Source organism: Marmota monax, unplaced genomic scaffold (assembly GCF_021218885.2).
Source record: "Marmota monax isolate L192 unplaced genomic scaffold, Marmota_monax_Labrador192_F-V1.1 WCK01_AAM20220418_F8-fsc00711, whole genome shotgun sequence".
NCBI lineage: Eukaryota > Metazoa > Chordata > Mammalia > Rodentia > Sciuridae > Marmota > Marmota monax.
Genome location: NW_026692887.1, coordinates 89,173 through 114,800, shown reverse-complemented (window position 1 = coordinate 114,800; position 25,628 = coordinate 89,173). Strand labels below are relative to the sequence as shown.

Below are 25,628 nucleotides of genomic sequence, written 5' to 3'. Positions count from 1 at the left end.
AACCAATTTCTCCATCTAATCTCCTCCCACTCCTCTCTTCCCTATACTCACTTCCTCACTACAGTGACTGTGCCCCAGAAATCTTCACTGATTGTCTCCAGTCACCTTGCCGCAAATGTCCTCTTGCCTTCTTAATATTTAAGTGCTGCTCTCCCTACAAAACCCAACTTAGAGCCTACCTCTCACATAATACCGCCCCAGTCCAGAATATTCTTCACTTACTTCGTCTCAACTACCAAAGAATATGCTACCTTATATTCATTCTGCTACTGTCTAAGAGCTACTGGGTCTTATCTAAATAAGTAATTTTAAATTCTGGAAGGAGGTAATATATGCTATGTCTTTTTAATTCTAAGGTAATTTGCACAGTACCTCTGTAGATGATGAAGTTGTAGATGTGAAGTTGCCACTGCCTAGACCATGCTCCTGAAATTAGTCATTCATCCCACAGCTATTTAAATGACCTAACAACCTAATTATTTGACAAGATGCAGAGAGGTTAGTAAAGTAACGTACCACAAATAATTCAGTATGTAAGTATTAGGTGTCAAAACTGGAACACAGATCTTCTAAGAAGCAGTCCAACAGCTACTTCCCCATTCTGATGAATGGTCTGAATTTCATACATTTAATGACAAATGAGGGAGAAAAAAGCCTAAAGCTCCACATATTACTTATAGCAATTAGTTTTGAGACAGTAGGAAGGAAGAATATTCAAAAATTAAGCACTTTAAGAAATAACACATGGCATCATGAGCCAGAGTTGCAAAAAAACAGTAGGAATGGGGGAAAAATGACAAAAGCACATCAGATTGAAATAATCAGACACAAAATATAAAATATTATATTTGATGTGGTTAAAGAAATCCAACTCAAATTCATGGGTTGGAAGTATCAAGAAACCAACAGATTCAATGCTTCAATGCAATTCTTATCAAAATACCAATGACATTCTTCATGAAACTAGGAAAAACGATCATAAAATTTGTATGGAACCAAAAACCAAACAAACAATAGCCAAACCAGAAAGCATTATACTATCTGACTTCAAAATATACTACAAAAATATTATTCATCAAAACATCATAGTTTTAGTAAAGAAACAGACGCACAGACCAATAGAAAAAATAAAATCTGAGGCATCTACAGCCAAATGATCCTCAAAACAGGTGCTAAGAGCATGCACTAAAGAAAGTTCAGTCTCTTCAATAAATGATGCTGGGGAAACTGAACACTCATGTAAGGTATGAAACTATATTTCTCACTATATACAAAAATCAATTCCAAGTGGATTAAAGACTTTAAGTAGTGAAACTATACAACTATTAGAAGAAAATGTAGGGGAAATGCTTCAGGATATTGAAAAGGGCAGGTTATTTTAGAAAAGTCCCCCCAAAGGTAGAGAGAGAAGATGGGAGGGGAGGGGAGGGGAGGGGGGAGAGTAGAGGATAGGAAAGGTAGCAGAATACAACAGACACTAGTATGGCAGTATGTAAAAACGTGGATGTGTAACCAATGTGATTCTGCAATCTGTATACAGGGTAAAAATGGGAGTTCATAACTCACTTGAATCAAATGTATGAAATATGATATGTCAAGAGCTATGTAATGTTTTGAACAACTAATTAAAAAAGAGGAAAAAAAAAGAAATATGAGCTGGTTCTCATCAGATTGGATAGAGAAGAGTTATTCTTCAGTATATTCAGGATAAAAAAATAGAGTATGTGATGGGTAGAATGGAAAGCTCTTCTTGAAATACTACTTATAATCCAAATGTTTTAGAGTATTATAATAATAAGATATAAGAGGAATAATTAGATGATTTTGATTTCATTTAACTTTTTTTGTAGACTCATAAGCACCTACACTAATATTATTTTATATAAAATTAAACTGCTGGTTTGTACAATTATTCCACAATGTATACATATATCAAACATCATGTACATGATAAATATATTCAATTTTATTTGTCAATTATAATCCAGTAAAGCTATAAAAACTTACTGTAAATAATGTGAGATATGAATGTGTATACTGTATTAATTTCAACAGGAGTTTCTGGATTTTGTGTTTGAACTCTGGCAAAGGGAAACAAATTAAAAATTTATTTCTAAAGTTTCTTTGAAAAAAAAAAAGTTTCTTTGAAATGTAACATCCTATCAAATTACGTGATTTTAAGATTTGGAACAAAACTAAAAAATTGGTAATTCCTGAATTTCCATCTGTAAATAAATTCATATTTAAGAAAAAAAAAGAAAAAAGAAAAGTCCCCCAAAGCACAGAAAACAAAAGTAAAAAGTCAAATAGGATTACAAACTTAAAAAATTACTACAAACCAAACTAAGAAACTTCTACACAGCAAATGAAATAATCAGCAGAGTAAAGGGACAACCCACAGAATGGGAGAAAATATTTTCGAACTACACATCTGACGGGGTTAATATCTACAAAATACGAAGAACTCAAACAATTCTAAAGCAAAAAAAAAAAAAAAAAAAGAAACCCCACAAATAAACTGATTTTTAAATGAGCAGTAAACCTTAAAAAAAATTTCTCAAAAGAAGTTATACAAATGGTCACCAGATAAATGAAAAAAAATGCTCAAAAATCACTGGGAAAATCCAAATCAAAACCACAATGAGATAGATATTATTCACTCCAGTTAGAATAGCTATTTTCAAAATGAAAAGATAGTAAGTGCTACTAAAGATGTGGAAAAATGGTAATTCTTAAATAATAAGGTGGTAATGTAAATTAGTACAGTCATTATAAAAAAACAGATTGGAGTTCCTCAAAACAATTACAAATAGAATGACCATATGATCCAGCAATGCCACTACTGGATACCTATTCAAAGGAAATTAAATCAGTATGTCAAAGAGATCTGATCTGCACCCCCATGTTTATTGCAGCACTATATTCATAATAGTAAGAAATGGTAACAACCCAAGTGTCCATCAACTGATAAATGAATAAGGAAAATGTGATACATATATACAATAAAATACTAATCAACCATAAAAAATAGAAATCCTATTCTTTGCCACAACATGGTTAGAGCTAGGGGTCATTATGTTAAGTTGATAATCCATTCACAGAAAGACAGACCACACAATCTCACTTGTATGTGCAATCTAAAAGAGTTGGTTACACAGAAGTTTAGAGTAGGAGCATGGTTACCAGAGGCTAGGGAGATCAGTGAGGAGGGAAGAATGGAGAAAGGTTGATCAATGGAGCTATAGTTGGATGGGAGGAACAAGTCTGGTGGTATATTACACAGTGATGATTACAGATGATGATAATGTACTATGTGTTTCAAAAAAGCTAAAAGATTCTGTTTCACCATGTGTAAAGAATAAGCACTTGAGAAGACAGGTTTATCCTGAATATTTCACAGTGTATACATGTACTGAAACATCACACGGTACTCCATAAATATGTATAATTTTTATGTGTCGATAAATGAAATTTTGCTGGGTGCAGTGGCACACACCTATAATACCAGTGGCTCAGGAGGCTGAGGCAGAATGATTGCGAGTTCAAAGCCAGCCTAAGCAAAAGCAAAGTGCTAAGCAATTCAGTGAGATCTTGTCTCTAAATGAAATACAAAATAGGGCTGGGGACACGGCTCAGTAGTCAAGTGCCCCTGAGTTCAATCTCTGGTACCCAATAAATAAATAAATAGATAAATAAATAAAAATGAATATATTTTAAAATAACAATAATAAAGTCCCTGTTAACCGTATAATCTGGGTGATCTGTTACTGTTCTATTAATAATATTTTTCTCTTGATTATGAGCCTACATTCTTGCTTCTTCTATCTAGAAAGATTTTACTGTATACTAAACACTAAAGAAAATATCACATAGAGCTTGAAGTCACTATCATCTTAAGGTGTTTTATGTTTCCCTTTTAAATGCCACTGAATCTAGGTATTACTTAATGTAATATGTATATCTGGGTTTGTTTCTCAAGTATTCATCTTATATATTGATATAGTCATCCATTTGACTTCCAGTACAAAACACAGCTATCTTTATCTGCAGAGTATTGGATTTTGTTTCATCAGACAATTAATTTGGTGGAGGATATGTCTTAGGAAAAAGAATGAATGAACGAATGAAATAAAGGAAGAAAGGAAGGTGGGTAGGTAGGTAGGTAGGTAGGTGACAGATGGAGTCTCAGCAAACTCAAGCTCCCTAAAGATTCTAAAGAAGACGTGCACAGACCCATAGCTACAGGCTAAGCAGTCAGTCTTACCAGTCTCACACCAGTGATCAACTGAGTAGAGATGCACATATCCACCTACACCACTACAGAAACAATGCCAAGGACACAGACCATTTCCTACTATAATAGGAAGCAAATGAACCAAAATACAATATCCTTTATTTATTTAAGGGACAGCTATAAGAAACACCAAATAATCACAAAAAGTACTTTGTGTGAAAGATATTAAAAAGTGTTTACAATCTCAAGAGGCAAGTACATAATTTGACACATGAGGTCCTAAATGCATAAATGACAGCATCAAATGGGCCATTATCAATTCAGGATTATGGCCCAAGGGTAAGTGAATAGAAAATGCTTCTAAATAGAAATAATCAGGTGACTGGAAGACTAAAACCACAGGGACAGGCTAATTGACATTAACATACCCTACTAAAGGTCACTCCCATCTCCATAACAGCTACTTTGACCACTGTATTTCTAGGTCCTTTCTCCTCTGCTTGGAGGTTTTCCAGACATTTATTCATCCTAAAATTATTTATATACCAGGTCCAAGATGTGTCGAACACTTAGATCTCAGAAAGCACTCTGACCTCATGCTCCATCTGGACCATAACTAGCCTATCTTATTTCCCTACTGTGCACCTGACATTCAGGCTCATCATAGCCTCTCTCAGTCTCAGTGTCAAAAGACCAGTTTGGTGATGTTTTTATTTTAATATTCCAAAGATGTTTTTATAAAACAAAAAAAAAAGAATCTCTAGAAATACAAAATAACAAAGATACACAAAATAGAAGTCTTTTGCAGTTGATAGACATAAAATTACTCTGTACAGTTGCCGTTAGTTTCCAAGTGATTATCCACAATTGTCATTCATAGTTTCATCCATGGTCCACACTTCAGTAGCACTCCTCGAGATATTCTTCTGGGTCTTTACTTGAATGGTTCTTCTCAACTAATATAACCTCCACATCACCCACCCTTCCTATCCAAGTTCTATTTATTCTCCAAGACTCAGACTGCACTCAACTGTACCCCAGGAAGCAGTTCCAGGGTTTCTCAATTGGGGGTGACTTTGCTCTCCTAGGAGATACCTGGCAACGTCTACAGAGATTTTTGATCATTGCCAGAACTGCTACAGGCAGCTGGTAGGCAGAAGCAATGCTGTCAAACATCACATGATATACAAGATAACCCTTTACAGGAGTTATCTAGCTCAAAATGTCAATAGTGACAAGGCTGGCCTCGGAGAGTGATACACACTGTAATCCCAGCAACCTGGGAGGCTGAGGCAGGAGGATCACAAGTTCAAGGCCACCTAGGAAACTTAGCAAGATCCTGTCTCAATATGAAAAAAAGTAATAATAAAAAAAAAAAGTGGTAGAATGTCCCTGAGTTCAAGGTTCTGTATCCTCCCCCACCCTGCCACACACACACAATATTGCTAACCACTGCCCTTAAGGATCATATCCTTCACCAAACTCCTACTTACACACACACACACACATATATCTCCATGGTCACCAGAACCTAGCATTTAATGACAACTTTGCACTATTTACTAACGATTGTGGCCAGGAATAGTGATGTACACCTATAATCCCAGCTACGTGGGAGGCTGAGGCAGGAGGCTCACTAATTCAAGACCAGCCTGGGCAACTTAGCAATAAATAAATAAATAAATAGAGGCAGAAATGTGGTTTAATGGTAGATAAAGTCCCCCTGCATTTAATCCATAGTATCAAAAAATTTAAAAAATTAAAACAATAATAGTCACATAAGTCTGTGCCTCATTCCCCAACTTAGCCATAAATGCCTACGGAAAATGAAAACAACATGAGCATCCCATTGGGACCCCTATGGGTCTCAGTAGTAGTGTGGCTTTGGAGAAGCTGCTCATCACATACCAGCAGATGATTATGTCCTTTCCCACCTGTGTGATGCAATGTAATGGCTCTAATCAGTTTCTCCATCAACAGATGTATTAACAATCTACTTTTAGTCTATGCTTTTTAAAAAACTTGCATCACTTGGTAATGTGAGACCATAATAAAACTTTAGCAGAAACACAAAATGAAAGATGTGGGTGTTGAATTTTATTGTTTTTACATTTTCTGTAAAGATTACATGTTTATTTCCTAAAGAAAAAAGTCAGTCAAGCATAAAATATGAATTTACGATGCCACTATTTGGCAAGATTTTCTCTCAAAATTATATACAACTCCTCATATATGTGCTTCCTGTTAATTAGAGGATACTTTGTAGAAAAGCTGTTCCAGCAAAACTTGCTATAATAGTCAAAATCCCTGCAGTAAGGAGGAAATCCTGCTGAGTACAGTATTTTCCATGGATACAAATTACAGGACTTCAGCCAAAGGCAGTGCTTTTATCAATGTCCAGAGGTGGTGCTCACAACACTGTGTTTAGGAATATGTTGTTGCCATATCTGTATCAGTCAGACCTCAACTGCATGAAAAATGACTCCGGAGATGATTTAACAACTACTATTTACATTTGAAAAACAATTTGGAGGACAGCAGATCATTTTTAATTACACTTTATTTAATGTGTAATTATATAACTGGTTCACATTTCCAAAGTAGGCATAAGATGACACACCTTAGACAAAGTTTGAAGGCTCTTACCTGCCTTCTGTGGCCCTGCCTCCTATCTTGGGTTCACCACATTACCAGCTCCTTCCTCCTCCTTGAGTTACTCTGCAATGCCAGTGTGTCCTGTCCATGAAAATTACAACTGTCTTAACTTCAGCTGGACACTCCGTGCTGTTTCCAACCTTATCAAATACAGCTGGAAGGCTTTGTGTCTTTCTCAAATCGCTTTGGACACTTGCCCTTCTTGCAGATGATCCTAACACTTGCATTCCAAATAAGAATCTGCTACTTAAAGAGTGCTTCCAAATTCTGGTCTCTACCTCAAATTTCTCTGTATCTTTAGCCATATAGTTCTCCATTCCACCCTGATCCAATAAAAAAAAAAGTGGAGAAATTAAAACTAACAAAGGAAAGAGGAAGGATGAATGAATAAGAGCCAGCAGAAAGAAAAAAATAAAATCTCTTCAAAAGGTAGAGACCACTCTCTTAACAAGCCATTTATAAGACCTGTGACATGCTAAATGCTGCCCTAGGAAATACAGGTAACAAATTAGGCCTCTAATTTGATGCTGTGTATAGTCATAGGGCATGCCAACAAGTGACTTCAATATGAAACTGGCTCTAAGAGAGGGCAGCCTGTAGAGCCAGGCCAGCGAGAGATAGGTACCCTGCAGAGAAAGTGCATGGGGGGCAGCAAGCCTGCAGCAGATGTGCAAGCAAAAAACAGAAAGCACAGCACCAGAAATGTCAAAAGAAGTAGCACAGAGTGAACAGCTCCAAGGATGGGGAGAATGTGGGAGGTATTATACAAAAGGTGGAAAGAGAGAGAATGGAAGGCGAAAAAGGAGTTGCAACATAGGGGGCAAAGTTAGGAGCAAAGAAGTACCTTGTCCTAGAACCAGAGACAGAGGCTTTCTGTACAGTTGAAGCTCACACCTTTAAACACAAATTTATTGTAACATTTTATTTTAAACCATTTTTAATTTAGAAATCTTTCTAAAATGTACCCCATTTGTTCTGTATTGTTAAGCACAGTGCTTCAAACCCACACAGGCCAAACCTGATTTAATCTGTTCTGGACCAAGAATCATCATGACACTCCACGTTTGCACTTTGATGTGGTGTACTGACATTCTCAGAACCCATTTAAGTGTAAATGTCTGCTGTTTTAGTTTACACCAACAGAGCCCCAAAACTGGAGTTCTTCAGATCTGGCTTCACAAGGCAGTTGTTACTTCTGTGCTCTTCCCACCTGACTCCCTCCCTGGGGCATTGAGGACACCTTCTTCCTGAAAAGTCCCTACCCTGAAGGATGTACTCTGAATATATAATCACTCACCCTGCTTCATTCCATGGGGGGGTTCTAGGAGTCTGATATCTAAACAGAAGTAATAATACAATAAAATTATCCTCATAACATAAATTCTTTATGCCACTAGGTTTAAAGAAGTTGTAAAACAAATCATATCCCTCAAAGCCTAGACGTTTTTCAAAGACAACTTCTATCTATAAACTCCATTCCTGTTCCTCTTTTGATTTGTTTTTTATTTGTGATATGGAAACTACAGAAACAGTATTTCTCTTGCAATCATTCAATAAAATATTACATGCCAAGTATTGTAATAGGAAACTTGGGAGAATATAAAGATTAATGGAACAGCTCCTAACCTTGAAGAACTCAGAACTCACACAACCAAGGGTGGAAGTACCCAGGCCTTTTTCACTCTCCAAACACAGTGTTCTTCCTGTACCAGGAAGCCATCCCAAAGGCTGTCCTGGAGTGGTAGAGGAAGAGCATTGTGTTTGGAGAGTGAAAAAGAAGGGAAGTGAAAGGGGAACATTTCATGAGGAAATGACCCTGGACTGGGTTTTGAAGGGAGTGGGGACTGATTAGTTGTGATACAGGGTGAACACAGACAAAGCAAAGAAATGGGCATCAGAAAAGACACAGAGGAGTGGGGGAAACAGGTGCATTTACAGAGCAGCCTAAGGAAGAGACTGAAAAGGTTGCAAAGGCACACCAGAAGCAGATCAGAGGGCCCACACTGCCAGGCCCACAGTGAGGCCTCGAAGTCATAAGCTCTGTAGGGCCAATGAGGTTTTTCCAACCTTGTTTGACCCTAACACAGAGACTAATCTTGTTAACAGGATGATGATGTCTTTTTATGGAAAAGGAATTTAAAACATAAATTATTAATCATCTCATCCTTGTTAATTATCTCCTAGAACCAAGCTCAGTATTTAAAAAAATCAGTGTGAAACTAACCATAGAGTACCCATTTGTCTTGCTCTCAAACTACTAAAATATACACAAATGAAAAAAGGAGTCTCAAGTCTAAAACAAAGGGCAGCACGAATAAACAAACCAAATTTATTCCACAGACCAAAAAAAGAAAAAAAAAAGCAAAAAGCCATGGAAAATACCTGTTCCAGTTCACAAGCTCATACAAAACATTTTGAAAACAAAGAAGTCTTTTTTTGTTTCCCACTGGAGCCTTTTATTGAATTGAAATCTTGTTCGAGAGAAGTTATTTTTCTATTTAAGCTATGTATATGAGTTTTTCTGCTCTCACCTCAAACAAATAAATCTGCCCTTGTGACAAACCTACAGGTACATCCTATCCTGTAAGTACAATTTTGGGAGTACATCCCATATGGCCCTATGTCATCATCCATTTTCTGTTTATCTTTTCTCCTCATCCAATTATGAGTTGTTGGTGGGGGAAAGATCATACCAAATACCCACTCTGTATCCTGAACATGGCTGAACACTGGAAATTAGAAGGTACTCATAGATACATAGAAATTGATTAACTGAATTAATTTTCAAAATATGTGATTAATACCTGTGTGTGGAATGGAAGAAAAAATTTAAACTTCAGAGCTACATGAAATCTGTTTTAAAAGCAACAATAATCAAAACCAGTTTTTAAAAACAATATTAATATTATTGGTCATTACAGAAATGCAAATCAGAATCACACTGAAATGCCAATACATGTCCACTAACATGACTATCCTCAAAAACACAAACAAAAACAAGGGCTGGCAAGGATGTCATACATTGCTAATGCAAGTGTAAAATAGAATGGCCACTTTGGAAGACAATTTGGCAGTTTCTCAAAGCCATAAAACATAGACTTAGCATATGAACCACCAATTCTACTCCTAGATAAGGAAAGTGAAAACATATTTTCATACAAAACTATGTGCAAATGTTCATAGTAGCATTATTCACAATGGTCAAAGAGTGGAAACAACCCAAATTATTCATCATCAATGGATAAATAAAATGTGGTATATTCATACACTAGCATATTAGTTATAACAAGAATGAAATGTCAATACATTCCACAAAATGAGTGAACCTTGAAAACATACTAAGTGAAAGAACCCAGACATAAAGGGTCTCAATTGTCTGATTTCATTTATATGAAATATCCTGAATAGGTGAATCCAGGGAGTCAAATCAAGAGATCTCCAGACATCTCAGTCGGATATCCAGATCATGTTTGTATGAGAGACAAGTATCCTTTAGCATTTTAAATTTATTTGCTCAAACTTTTCAAAATCCTGCATTAATTCACTAAAGAGAGGTTTTTAGACTCTACAACCAGATTGTAACTTTTATTCTACACTCACCTTAATAAACAATGTCAGTTTTGGGTCTTCCTCAGTCTACATTCTGTCTAACTCAGGATTTATTATCTGATTATCAGAGCATTTTTTTTCCTTAATTCAATCTTAATAGCTCATTTAAAATTAAAAACTCACAAAAAATGGAGAATGATTGCTGTATTACATTTAAACGACACTCATAATAATAAAGGCTGTCATTATCATCAAGCTTTGATGACTCTACAAATAGTAGTTATGACATCCAGAGAAGTGAAAGGACTTGCTCAGCCTCCTCGCTCATTAGAATAGCAGAGCCATAATTCAAACCCAGGTCTTTCTGCTACCAAAGTCCACATTCTTTCCATGTATTGCCTCACCTGTACCACACAAATCTCTTATCTCTCAGGTTTTTGAGGCTCTGAGAGTAAATTGCATCTAAAGAATCTGATCTTAAAAAAGAGAAATAGTTGACAATAAACAAAACACAAGAATCCTGGAACAATTAAACTAGGCAGATGAAGTTTATAAACAGCAGTTTCACTACCACTCCTGCATGCTTCCTGCCTTCATGTGAATGTGTGTGTGTAATGACTAATAATATTGTTTCTAAAAACTGGTTATGATTATTGTTGTTTTTTAAACTGCTTCTTTCCCTTTACCCTTGGAGGCTATCTACACCCTGCCAGGCCCTCCAGTCACCAACAGTCTGGACTCTGGCCTCTCGCTTTCTACTCTCTGTCTTGCATTGAATTCCCACCTTAGACTGCAACATACTGATAAATTCCTTTCCTCCCCCCACAAAAGTACTTGTTTTGCAGAGTAGAAAATAGGGAATGATCAGCCTGTGAAGATCAGCTCTTTGTCTCAGGAACCTAAGATCTAACATGGAAAGGATAAGGACACAAATCTCCCCCACCACCACTTGTCCCAGCAGATCGCACCTTGTCCCAAACATCCCAGTGTAGTACATACTTCTGCCTCAACCTAATCTCTGGGTTTCAGCCCCGCCAGCCAATTTTTCCACTCCCAAATTGCCCTCCTATCCTCTCATCCCATCCATTTGCTCCAGTTTAACACATCAAGTCAGTTCTACCCAAATTTATCACAAACAAAAGGAGAATCACATTTTAGGCACAGCATACATTTAGTTTCAGGACACAAAATTAAATAGTCCCCTGAGAGCACCGCCCATTCTCATTTTCTTCTAATCTCTGATTTCTTTCTCTGAGACATGGATGATAGGAAGAGGCTGGCAATGGACCTCTTAGGATCTGTGATAAGGCAAGTTATCTGAAGGTTTGGTTTCCTACTCTGCAGAAAAGAAATGAATGACTACTATATTTAGTTACTTTAAGGAATATAAATAACAAACATAAAGTTCCCTAGTACTTCCTGTATAGTGAAATGTTAGCTTTCCATTTTAAATCACATTCCTTTTGGCTTTTCTCAGTTTCTGCAGGAGCAAAGCCATTGTTTTCACCTGCCTGAAGGACACTGCCTTCAATTACCAGCTCAACAGCCCAGTAGGGCTCCTGGAACTGCTCCTTTGGAAATTCTGCCCTATCCCCATTTTTAGCATGAGCTCACACACTGTCATTCTAGCCTGCCTTTTGGATTAGTGCAACCCAAGTTCTCACAGGTCTCTGGTCAGGGGCTCTTCTTCTGAACAATGTGGTATAAGGGGAAAAGCACGGGACACAAAATTAGAAGGCAAAATAAAACCTAGGATCCAACACTGAGTAGAACGATCCTAGCATTAAACTTGTGCACCTATACCTCAATATTCTCATCTGTAAAATGCTTATAACTGCAGAGCAATTTAAGGGTTAAATAACCAATAAGAAAAGTTTACCTCAGTACAGGTAAAGAATAATTATTAACCTGCCCTTTCAGTGCTCCAAGGCTCAACACAATGAGTCTACATATTCCAGGTGTCTTTCTCCCTTTCCTTTCTCCACCATGTTTTCCCACAAACCCCCTTACCTCTTTAACCAGGTACCTGCTCATAGCCAGATGTGAATGTGCCTACCCTTCATTCCATAAGCAGTCAAAATTCGATGTTTAATTTCACCCTGAGGATTCTGGGAAGTACCACTCATCTTCATTAAATATAAAAAATCCTGTTCCTTTTCTGCTATTCCACATCCCCAATTTGAAGTGTGCACAAAGAGCGAATGTTTGCAAAGGATATCATCCATCAACTCCACTTAGTATCTCATATATTCCTCTTAGCTGTTACTCAGGGACTCTAAATATTCTATATTCATTACATGAATTTAAAAGACAGAGTCCAAATGCACTGTTTACAACAGGGATGGCATGTGTGTGGTATAAGATCTGATCCTGCTTCCTCTGGGTGCCAGAGCAGGCACCAACCATCAATCACATCATTTCCCTCCTGATCTCAGACAAAACTCCAAGACCCCCTCCCAGACCACAAGCAACCACGGCCCACCAGTCAAAGCTATCATTTGGGAAAAAATCTAATTGCCAAGTCTGGAAAACTTTAAATTAAGCCAGACCTCTAAAACCAGGTATGACGCTGGGCATGATGGCACATGACTATAATCCCAGCAGCTCAGGAGGGTGAGGCAGGAGGATCATGAGTTCAAAGCCAGCCTCAGCAAAAAAACAAGGCACTAAGCAACTCAGCAAGACCCTGTCTCTAAATAAAATACAAAATAGGGCTGGGGATGTGGCTGAGTGGTTGAGTGTCCCTGAGTTCAACCCCCAGTACCCCAAAAATACAGAAATAAATAAAATAAAACCAGGTATAACATAAAGCAAGACTGTGACCATCTGTTCAGTAGAAAGCACATTGCGGGTAATAAATAAATATGATCTTGAGGGCTTATACACAGCATGCTGTGATCTGTAAGTGGTATGTTTGGGGGATGGCATGCTTAAGTTGTAATTTCTTATTAATTCAAGTTTAAGTAGAAAACACATTACACTTAAAATTTACTAAAACTCTCCTAAAATTACACTAGATTGTATCCTCAGCTTAACAAGTACTATGTACTATACATAATGTTTTGGATGATTAAAGCTCTTACACAGTTCAAGGTCTTAATTTTTTTTTTTTTTACTGCTATTACTGCTACTACTAAAGACAGTGATGATGACATAACAGGAACAATAGGTGACATGCACTGAGTACTCACTGTGCACCTGGCACTCTGCTAAATGCCTACCTGGCCTCATTCATTTACTCCAGTCTCACAGCAATCCTATGTATAAGGTGTACTCCAATCCCACTTTCCCAAAGTGGCTGGTTACTTGCCTAAGATCATGCCCTTCATCAGTGTCAGAGCCAGGATGTCAATTCACCCCTGCCTTTGTTATGAAGTGCACTTCCCTCCAATAACATCTGTTTCATAGATGGGACACAAGTAGGAGTGTGGCTCAGTGGTTGAGTGTCTCTAAGTTCAATCCCCAATACCCCCCAAATAAATAAATAAATGGAATAAAACCAGGTATAACATATAGCAAGACCATGACCATCTGCATAGTAGTAAGCACATTGCAGGTAACAGAATAGAAACCTTCTCCAGAATCAAATAAATCAGCAAATACTCAACCCAAACACCTATTCTGGCTAGTAAGTAGTTTATTCATCATAAAAAGGAAGTGCAATTCAAAGTTCCTGTCAACTGAGGGTCTGGGCCAATTGGAGGTAGCCAATTCCCATTTTAATCTCCATAAGGAAACATAGTAGTTAAAGCAGAGAACCAGTGAGCTCCAATCCACACGGGAATGTCATGAATGAGGAAGGCCACACTCCCACTCCTTGTGCAACCCACAGAAGAAAAACAAACTAAATCAAAAGTTATGCTGGTTGTTGTTGCTTTGGGCTTTTTGTTTTGCTTTGTTGTTTTCAGTATCAGACTGGTATGCAGCAATAGCTGCTGACTTCTATACTGCATTCACCAAATACCACTGAACTGACCTGTTAAGCAAGTTACCTAATTGGTCTCTGAGTCTCCGCCCTACACTCCCAAAGCCACTAGATCCAGATTTGGGCTATTATCCAGAGAAATGGAAAACACATCCTGAAATAATTAGAACCCTCTGCCTTCAGTCACAGCCAATATTCCACTTCTGCTTCGGAAGCTCTGCTGGCAGGAGATTCACAAAGGTCCACAACAAAGCAGACACACCCTGATGTACACGTCCTCCTCTTCCAGGAAACCCACCCCTGTTTGGTTCTGCCAGATACTGAGCCAGTTCCAATCAGATCCCCTCAGGAATATGTTTTCAATGCTGCTAAAGGGAAACAGAGGGACCAACCAAATTGTAACAGAGTCTTCAGGGAGCTGCACAAGCCTCAAAGTACCTAGGTTTGTAGGTAGGTGGAGCCCCCATGGACCTACACATTGGTAGGCAGGTCCAACTTACAGTCCTATAGCAAATCTGTCATGCATCCAGAAAGAAACACTCCATTAATGCTTTTCCTAAGTTGATTTCTTTTAGAGTTTTGGAGGAACCCCAATCAAATATATAAGAGGTAACAATACTAATCCTGCAAATTACCACAGTCCAGTTCCTGAGTAATTAGCGTGTGCTGGCAGATAAAACCAGATAAGGCTATTAAAAGAGGGAGACAAAGAGAGGCTGCACTGCCTTAAACTAGCCTGTCAGTTTCTAGCTGTTTGGAATTCCAACCCCCAAACTCCTTCCTTCCTCCCTCACAGGCACCCCAACCCCCCACCAAAAGAAGTAGGTAATGGTACATGTTGGTCACTGTCTAAAACAACCCTAAACAGAAAGGTTCAAGGACATGTTACACTACAACTAGAAAGAGACCCAAAAGTGAAGATTGTACACAATCAGGAATAGAAAACATTCCTCATAAGTTAATTTGTCATTTCACAGATTTATTAGTCCATTTTCCATGCTATAACAAAATATCTGAGGCTGGGTAATATGTAAGGAAAAGGTTTATTTAACACATAGGTTTGAAGGTTGAAAGCCCAACACCAGGCAGCCCTCTGAGTTCAGCCTCTAGTGAGGGCCCCTCGGTTTTGTCACATCATGACTGATAGCTTAATGGCAGAAGCACACATGAGAGAGAGATAATACATGGTAAGACAGGAAGCCAGACAGCAGGGAGGAGTCAAGCTTGCTCTTTTATTTATTAATTTATTCGTTTCTGTGTGTGTTTATTTTGGTGCTAAGGATTGAATCTAGGGGTGCTTTACCACTGATCCATATCCATAGCCTTTCTTATTTTTTATTTTGAGACAAGGTCTTACTAAGTTGCTTGTGGCCTGAGTCGCTGAGGTTGGCCTTAAACTTGTCAGCTCTGACTTAGCCTCCTGAGTAACTGGGATTACATGGATGTGCCACCAAGCCTAGTTGGCTCTTTTATAATAATCCCTCTCTCAGAAGCTAACAGGTCTGAAGGCAGCTTTCCCAGTGAGTCAACCACTCCCACAAGCCCCCCCTCTTAAAGGTTCCACCACCTCCTGATCAACACACTGGGAACCAACCTTCCAACACATGAGCCTTTGGGAAACAAAACTACATCCAGACCATTGCAACAGAAAAAAGAAAATTTTCATTAAATTTCTAATTTGAAAAGCTCAGGTACTGTTTTATACTCTGGAAAAACAGTGTAATATAAAATTAATCAAAGAAAAATAATGAATATGGAATGTGATTGAAATCAGAACCTTAAAGTTTCTAACTATGCAGCTATAATAATACCCAATAAAGCAGTTGTTGCTGAAGGGCTGCTGAAGTCCAAAAGATTCTCCTTCTGAGTTTACAGCTTGTAGGCTAACTTTTTAAATAACTGATATTTAACATGGGAGCTTAGAAGACCAGAATGCAAACAGTGAAGACTGTGTTCATATTTCTTGATCTCATTTTTTTTTTATCTATATTTTGTTGTGTTTTTTTTTTTATATTTATTTATTTATTTTAGTTTTCGGCAGACACAACATCTTTGTTTGTATGTGGTGCTGAGGATCGAACCCGGGCCGCATGCATGCTAGGCGAGCACGCTACCGCTTGAGCCACATCCTCAGCCCTTAAATCTATATTTTGAAATAAAGTACTATTATGCTTTGAATATAAGGCGCCCCCCAAAAGCTCCTGTGATAATGCAGGAATATTCAGATAAAATGATTAGATCATAAAAGCTATAACCTAATCAGTCCACCCTAGTTTGAATGGGCTGAGTGGTAAGTGTAGGCAGCGGGACATGAGTAGAGAAGGTATGCCCTCAACGGTTTCTCTCTCCTGAGACCCCTTCCCCCTCCCCTCTCTCTGTTCCATAGCCACCATGAATGGAGAAGCTTTCCTCCACCATGCCCTTCCACCACTGATTTCCTGCCTCACCTAGGGTCTAGAGCAATAGACTCAGCAATGGAAAGCTGACTAACACAGAGATTGATACCAAGAAGAGGGGTCACTGCTGTGACTAACCTAACCATGTTGTTCAGATGCCTTTAGAAATGGTCTGTGGGAAGAGTTCGGAAAACTTTGCAGATGCTGTATAGGGAAGCCTCAAAAGGCTGTAAGCAGAGCTTAATGAGTGATTCTTATGGAGCTCAGAAGACCAGAATGCAAACAGTAAAGACTGTGTTCATGAAATTTCAGAAAGGAACAATGATTCTACTGGGAATTGGATTAGAGACCACTCATTCTATATTCTGGCAAAGAACTTTCCTATATTTTGCCCATCTCCTAAAATTTTCAATGAGGCTGAATTTAAAGGTGATGGATTAATTAATCTGGTGGGAGAAAAATATCAAGGCAGCACAGTGGTCAGTGATATGAATATTGCTATTAGCTTTATCCAGGTGTACTGTGAGAATTGGGAGCAAAAAGAAAAGCTGAATAATTTTCAAAATTTGCTGTTTGGCCAGAAAAGTGCATGTAAAACTGGGCCAAGGAAGGTATGACTGTTGAAGAAATTACAGTCACTAAAGGGATGCTCAGTATTTTGCAGAGACTAAAGGAAAGTTAGCTTAAGGGCATCTCAGGAATTTGCAAGACCATACTCATTACAAGCTCAAGAATCTAGGAAGGAAAATTCCTTTCAGAAGAATTTCAAAATTTCTTTCACACAGGGAGGCCTAGGAAGTTGTTTTATAGTACTCAGCCACCCAGGCACTCAGAAGCCACTGCAGCTATGGTTTCTGGGTGTCTAGCTTTTCCGCAAACTGGTGATAGACCTTGGCATCATTCACATGGTGCTGGTTCTGCAGGAATGCAGGATGCTGAAGTTAAGGGGTCATGAAGGGTTCCACAGAGATTTCAAAGGAAGCCCGGAGGAGGCCAGGCAAAGTGTAGCAGGGTCAAAATCCCTACAGGCAGCCCATGAGAGGGTGAGCAGCCCTTGAGGGGGTAATGCGTGAAGCTATACAGGTGAAACCAAAGCTGAAATAGAGAGATTAAGAGATGCCAATAATGTGGACTATGCCAAGAAAAGCTGTTGGCTGCATAGAGAATCAGGTTAAGAGGAAAGCCAATGGAACAGGACTGCCCAAGCCGTTTGGAAGTCACATCTCACTACCATGTGCCCCCAGATGCCAGAGGTGGAGCTATAAAACTGTTTGCCCAGCTGAGTTGTAGTCCTGCTTTGGTGTCAATCATTCTTTCTATGTCCCCATTCCTCCCTTTTGGAAAGGAAATGTTTACTCTGTGCCACTGTATATTGTGTACATGCAACTTGCTTTTGATTTTTACAGGAGCTCACAGTCATAAGTTTGCCCTGAATCTCAGAGAAGACTTTGGACTTGGACTTTGGGGCAATGGTGGAATTGTTGACACCATGGAATCTTTAAGATGGATTTAATGCTTTTTACATGATCTTTCAGCGGGTGGGGGAAGACTGTTATGATTTGGATAAGAGCTTCCCCTGCCCCCTCCCCGTTAATACAGAAATATTCAGAGCTGAGATGATTAGGTTATGAGAACTATAACAGGATAAGTCCATCCTAGTTTGAATGGACTAATTAGGTGGTTTCTATAGGTACAGGTAGGTGGGGCATGGGAGGAGGAAGTGGGTCACTGGGGCCATGCCCTGGAAAATGTTCATCTTTCTTGTATTACATTCCCTCCTCTCTCTCTCTCTCCCCCCCGCCCCACTTCTTGACCACTATGAATGAAGAGCACTCCCCCACCACACCCTCTGCCATGATGTTCTGTCTTACCTTGGACCTAGATCAATGAAGTCCAGTAACCATGGACTAAATCCCTGAAACTGTGAGGCAAAATAGACTTTCCCTTCTCTAAGTTGTGCTTGTCAGGTATTTTGGTCACAGCAAAGAAAAGCTGAATAACACAAGTACTTTTCACAGATGTAATGATCAGAAAATCATGCCAATTTTTATTTTAAAGAGTGAAACATTCATTATAAATCTAGACTTTCTGTCACTCATTTCTAACTTGACTAAGGAAAACACAATTCCTTTCAGAACTTTTTATAAATTAAAAAATTTTTATAAATTAAAATTTAGGGAAACCTAAAGAAAAATATTCTTTAGTAAGTAGCTCACAGTGATTCTTGCTGGAACTGTTGAGTCTTTCACAATAGCTGTTCTCCTTTTCTGTTTTATTAAAAAATAATAATAAATTGAAAAACAGAAAAGAAAAAGATTCATGTATTACATTCCTGTCTGCAATGTGGAAACCACCTTCTGCTTCGCATTATAAATACTTGTCAAAATTTAGTTCCCCCAAATGGATTTAAATGCTTATTTAACACGTCCAAATACAATTGGATAAAAGATCCCAATGTCATAAAGTAATCCAGGCCCCTATATTCTTAAGTTATTACAGAATTTAATAACTTATAAATCATATTTATAAGTATTGTAGGATTTTCATTATTGTAATATGGAAAAAACATTCAACTTGTGAAATATTAAAATATACTAGAAAAACTGAAGACAGGTATTCCCTTTTGAAATTTCCCTTGCTATAAAAAGATCTTATACATAGACTATAATTCCATTTAACTTGATATGCAACTGCTGACTTGAAGATTAAGGAAATTTGCTAGAGATGTTAACTCAGTGGTAGAACACTTGCCTAGAATGTCGGAGGCCCTGGGTTCAATCCCTGCCTCCACACAAAACATTACAAACAAACAACAATGAAAAAAAAAAAAAGAAAAGAAATTTGCCTATAGTCTTTTAGTCTTTCCAGGGGGAAATTCCATCAGTCTTTTTACTTCAACCTTCATATTGCACGCTACTGTGTGTTTAATAAATTCCCCAAAAAGATGTTAAAGTACTAACTCCAAAAACCTGTAAATGTGACCTTATATGGATCTTTGTAGATTAAGAAGAGATCATTAGGGTAGGGTCTACTTCAGTATGACTGTGTGCTCATAAGAGGGGAAACTTGGATACAGGGACAGACACAGACATGCACACAGGAAAATCCATTAACATAAAAGCAGATATCAGGGTGATACATCTACAAGTCAAGGATGCTAAAGATTGCCAGCCAATCACCAGAAGCTACGAGACAAACATGGAGCAGATTCTGCCTCCCAGCACCCAGAAGGAAGCAACTTTGCCAACTCCTTTATCTTGGACTTCTATCTTTGAAAATGGTGAGACATATTTCTGTTTTTTAAGCACCTTAGTTTTGAGTGCTTTGTTGATGGTGGCCCTAGGAAACAAAAACAACCCTTCTTAGCCTGACCTTCTATTACAACCATATCCTTGCCTTTGGCCCCTAACTTGTCCCTGCCTCTCCTGATCACTACTTGAATAAATCTCATTTTAATCTCACTCCACTCTTCTCTCCTGATGCCCTTCAGCACTATTTCTGGTCAGGAGGTACCACTGGCACTTTAGGTGAGGTAGTTCTCTGTGTAGGACTGTCCTACACTTTGCAGGCTATCAGGCATTCCTGATGCTCTCATTCCCCCAGGATGGGACAAAGACCAGTAGACCACTACTACTCCAGAAGCTTTGGAGTCAGTTGCCTGCCAGGATTTGACTCAGGGGCCCTGCCCTCTTCATCTGTAAAAACTCAACAAATAACTACCTTGTCATATGACAGTGACATGACATTAATCCAACAAATTAAAGATCTAAAAGAACCTAGACATATTCTCACTGGTTCATTAAAGCATTAGAATAACTTAGAAAATAACACTTGTCTATTCTACACGATCATATTCTGACTTCAACTGCTTCAGAACTCTTTTCTAAGGCTTCCTTACACAATGCAGCTTCACTGAATACACTCCATAGGGATGCAACAGCTTGACTGGTACATGATAATTATATGTTTAAAATAATAATCAATCATGCAAAGTAGTGGGTATACATTGTACAGTTGAAAAAGCAAGACAACTATAAGCATAGTTTCTGTGTGTTCCCCCATTGTACCCACCTTCACTTGAAAATAGTGTCACAGACCTGGACATCCCTCGACAAAGCTCCATATTTTTCAATTTTGCTTCCAATTTCTTTGTCTCTTTTGCTCTCAGTGATGGTAGCTCTATAAGACCCAGGGATATACTGCTGTCTAGCTCATTTCACCCTCCCCCATCAAAATATCTCTCAAGCCAGAATCAGTCCTTCATCCCTCTTGATTAAGTATTTTGCATGCTAAATCTCTGAAATGTTAGTCAAAGCAGGCAGGAAGGTAAAGACTTCTGAAATCACATGGGGTGGGTGGTATGGTTACTCCCTGCCAGAGAGCACCTTGTTTCCTGAGGGACAAAAGGCTCCAGGACACAGATAAGAACAGATACTTTAAACATCTCTGAGATGCTGAGCACTGTGGAATTTGTTATCATGGGCTTCTCTCAGGAAGTTGAATCTATCTTGTCTTCAAAAGTGGACAACAGGGACTTCTGCTGCCCATCCACCCCTCCCCCCAAAGCTTCTCCCTTTCTAGCCTAAGCAAGATGGGCACATGAACTGTTTCCAAGGCTCCAAATCTAACTCAGTTCCTCTTCCTGCCATCTGCATAAGGCTCCCACATGCATATTTTACAATTTCAGGCATATTTCCTCCTTATCTGACAGCCTGCAATGCAGCACTCTATGTGATTTTATCTCTGGTAAGAATGTTCCTGAAGGAGGCACCTGTTTGGGGACTGTACTTTATTACTGCTGGTTTCACCTTTCCCATCTCATTTCCCCCCCCTGGTCTGTGAATTCCTTCAGGACAGAAACCACACCCTCTATTCTCTGGTTCCCCCAAAGACCAAGGACAGAACTGCGCAGGCTACAAATGTTTAAAAAATACAGTTGAATAAATACATGCATGAACTAATTGACTGATTTTAATGTTTTTAAGTGAAAAAGCCACATTAATGTATTTCCTGGATAAAGCTACCAATGCTTCCCCTTTGGGGTATATATTTAGAATAAATTAAATTTTAAAATGACAATTCTATGATTATACTATTTTCTTAGAATGGAAAAAAAATATCCCTTCATTATAACAATGAATGACAGCAACATTATCAGTTGTATAACAAGAGATTTCTGATTTGGGGGTATCCATGACATAATAATTTCGCATTACTTTCAATTCCTAGTAAAAGCAGACTTGACCTTGAGCCAGGGAAGATGACAGGGCAAACCCCCCTCCTATATTATAGGAGTTATTCCAACTGTTGAAGTTTCTGAGCTCAGAGGAATCAGAACAAGTAAAGAAGATTTTCTCTAAATAGTTTATTTAAGCATATTGCTAACTGCAGCAAAGTATCTTTTTGGAAATCCCTGGGACTTAGCTAAGTCTAATTCTAGTCACATTCCTTCCTTATAGTTTAATAAACTTCAACTAAAACCAAACTGACTTGGGAATCAAATTATTTGTTCTCTCATGCACTTGCTGGTCACACTCGAGTACTGAATAAAACCCTAACAGCAAGCCCAACACTGCTAGAATGAAAAAAGCTTTCCCAGGAAAGCTTAGCCTCTCCAGCCCAGGAGCTGACCTAAACATCTTCATTATTTCTAAGAAATCATTATTTTTGTATATGAGCATAAACTTTACATCACCAAAAGTATCTGTATTACAGAAAAACTATGTACTGATATGGGAGACAGTATTATAATTGGGGAGACTCAACGAATAAGGATAGTCTAAATCATGAAAAACTTGGGTCTTCACACAGTAGACCATTAAAATGAATAATTAGTGTTGGTGGGCTATGTGGTAACCTTCAGATCCAATGCAACCATTCCAGAACACATGCTACCAGGCAGTACAGGGATGGGACCGGAGACGACAACAGTGAAACACCTAAGAAAAAGAATAAACTCACTTTGCAGCTAATAGGTATATTGTTCAAGTAAAAGAAGCTCTTATAAAGCGTCTGTCACATTTTCTCAACTGAAGAAGTCAAAGCATTTGAAACCTAGAGTACAACCCTGAGTTATTCATCAAAATTCTTCTTTTTACAGAAGAAAAACTCAGGCAAAGAAGGAGTATCTAATCCAAACTTACATTACTAGCCAATGTATGCACTAAAACTTAAGTTTCTTAATTTTGGTTCCATATACAAACACATAACATTAAATTTAAAAATGAAAAAGCATACAGCAAGCAGGCATTAGCATCTGTTCATGGGATTGAAGAAAGATGGAAGCAGGGATCTAGAACTATTGATAGAATAAGCCAAGTAAGTACCTGAACTTCGACTTAGGCTGACTGGAGGTAGGCTAGGCTCAATACTATAAGGCATTCTATCCACAAGCAATAAAGTGCCATTGGAATAATTATCAAAGCAGGCAAGTTTGTGGTGAAACTAAAAGCATCTTTAGTAAGAAGTACAGGTTTTCAAACACATGAAGTGCAGCTTCAATGGGGAAAATCTATAAAAGGCAGGTATGACTAAGCAACCACAAATAATTAAAAACACCAGAAACTGTCAGGAGTTTGAGAACCAGAACATGCCTGCACAGAAAGATAAAATGGGGTTTCCCATATATTGTTCCTAGTTCAAATAGGGATCTTCATACTATGTAGATTTATTTTTAAATAAAAAATGTTAGTAATTTATAAGGATATTCAAATGATATCTTATTCTACCTTCTATTCCACCCACTTAAACAAATTTTGAGACACTCGGATTGAGCTACTAGGCAGGCAAACTTTAAACAATTAATATTGCACTTCCTGATGCATCTGATTACGTATTGCAGTATTCTTTTGAACCTATAGCTTAACTCTTAGCTAGGGAAACCAAATCTCAATAAACATGTAAAACACATGTGCTATATGTCTTAGTGGGCTGTCAACTATACTACTGAATTTTTCCTTAAAGTCTGACATCTTTGGTTATTAACTTTTTCTTAAAATTAAAAAAGTGATGTCGGAGGGGGGCAACTACTTAAAGAAACACATCATTCACCAAACAGCATCTAAAAGTAATTACAGACCACAATTTATAGATCCCCAAGATGAACCTTCCCACAGCATTATGAGGGGAAAGAACACACGCACACACACATTTCCGTAAAAATATTTATTGCACCCTGGGCAAAAAGTGATCAAACAATCCTAGCACAACAGGACAAACCTGGTTTACTGTTCTCTTTGCTCAGATATAAAAGTAAAGAAAGGTTCTCGGTTGCAAGTAAGAGGGTGGAGAGCAATTCCTATTTAAACTTGTCTCACTTGGGAGTCAGATTAGCAAACCAAAGTAGCCCAGAAAAGCTCCAGTACAAAATAAACGCAGACTGAACGTCCCAAATCCGGAAGGACAAAACTAAGGGAAGGGGGACCCACAAAGCTCTAGAACCACCCCCTTCCCCAAAATTCCGAGTCTCACTACAGGAGCAGGGGGCTCCCCTCGGACTCCATTTTCCCACAGCCTCGTCTTCTTCTCCAGGCAGCGCAGGGTGGGCTTGTGGGTGAGCCCGGGTCCCCCACCCACCTTACTTCCCCGCCTTTTTCATTGTTGTCCAAGTGTGATGGATCACCTGCCGGGTGCCGGCTCCGCAGGCGGTCGAGCCTGGACGCGCCGGGGCGAGCGCAGCTCACCTACCACGGGATCCCCGCCCAGCGCCCCGCTACCCCAGCCCGCCGCCGTCCCAGCCGCACTCACCGCCACGAAGCCCGAGGAAGAAGCGATGAACACGCGGATGACCATCCTCTCGCCGCGCGCGGGACGGACCCTGTGCGCCAAAGGGCTCCGGGCTGAACTGACGCTGAGGCTAAAGCCGGCTTAAGCTGCCTCCACGGTAGGCAAAGGCGCTGCCGTCGAGGAAGGTCGCCGGGATCTGGCTCCCTCCCGCAGGTCCGCAGATGAAAGCCCAGCGCCGCCCGGCCGCCGGCTGAGGGGTGGAGGGAGGAGGGAGTGGCTGCGGGGCGTGATGGGAGTTGTAGTTTCCGTCTCTCCCCAGTGTGCCCGGTGGACCGCAGCTTTCAGCCCCCTCCTCGCGTGCCTGGATCCCCTAGGCGCGCAGGTGGCTGGAGTGGGCACAGCAGCCCAGGGAAAACAGTTATTTGGGTGGCAAGAAGCCCAGTGATAGAAGGAAAAGGCAAACTAGGCAAAATGGCTTGGTTCAAAGTCCGAGCTTAGGTTCTGTATTGTGGTTTATGGTTTTAGAGCATCCCCACCCAGGATCTCCTACGACCATGATCGCTCCACGGAGACCCACAGGACTAGTCCCAGCGACCTGAGGTTGACAGATTGGGGCGGGCCAGGTTCTCAAGATGTGGTGTGTGTGTGTGTGTGTGTGTGTTGGGGGGTGGGGACTGGGCTCGCCTGTTTATCCAGCATCTCTGGAGATTGTAGAAAGGCAATTCTTTTAGGTAAATGAGAGGTTTTCTTTTTTTCTGCAGACGCTGAAAATTAGAAACCCAGATGAGAGTATAACCGATATTTTATTTTTCTTAGCAAAACTGTAATTGTAGTAGAAAAAATAAATACCAAGCGAAATTAGAACCCTTCTATCAACATTGGGAATCAGGACCCCACCCGCCCCACCCCCTATTCTACACAATAACTCTGCCTCTCTGTGCACCTAATATTTAGAGTGGAGCCAAATCTGTGCCTTTTTCAAAACTGCTGCACATTCCTGCGCAGTCTCCCAGGAGGCTGCCATTAAATAGAAAGCTTTTAGGTAGTTGTTAGTAGTTTAGGAATACTTCTTTAGCAAATGTTTTCTGTTTGAGAAAAGCTCCAAGCTTCTCACAGTTTGGTGGAAATGAATCCGTTTTTCCGA

The 25,628-nt window shown here is 39.2% G+C and overlaps 1 protein-coding gene across 1 annotated transcript in view; it reads right to left on the bottom strand.

Moving 5' to 3' along the window:
* Sh3bgrl2 (SH3 domain binding glutamate rich protein like 2) overlaps window positions 1-24,724 on the bottom strand; it is an 81,667-nt gene extending 56,943 nt beyond the window's left edge. Inside the window, exon 1 of the mRNA XM_046450573.2 lies at window positions 24,506-24,724. Coding sequence (XP_046306529.1) covers window positions 24,506-24,550 — 45 coding nt within the window. The 5' untranslated portion in view covers window positions 24,551-24,724. The remainder of the gene's footprint in view (window positions 1-24,505) is intronic.
* Between the last annotated feature and the right edge of the window lie 904 nt (window positions 24,725-25,628).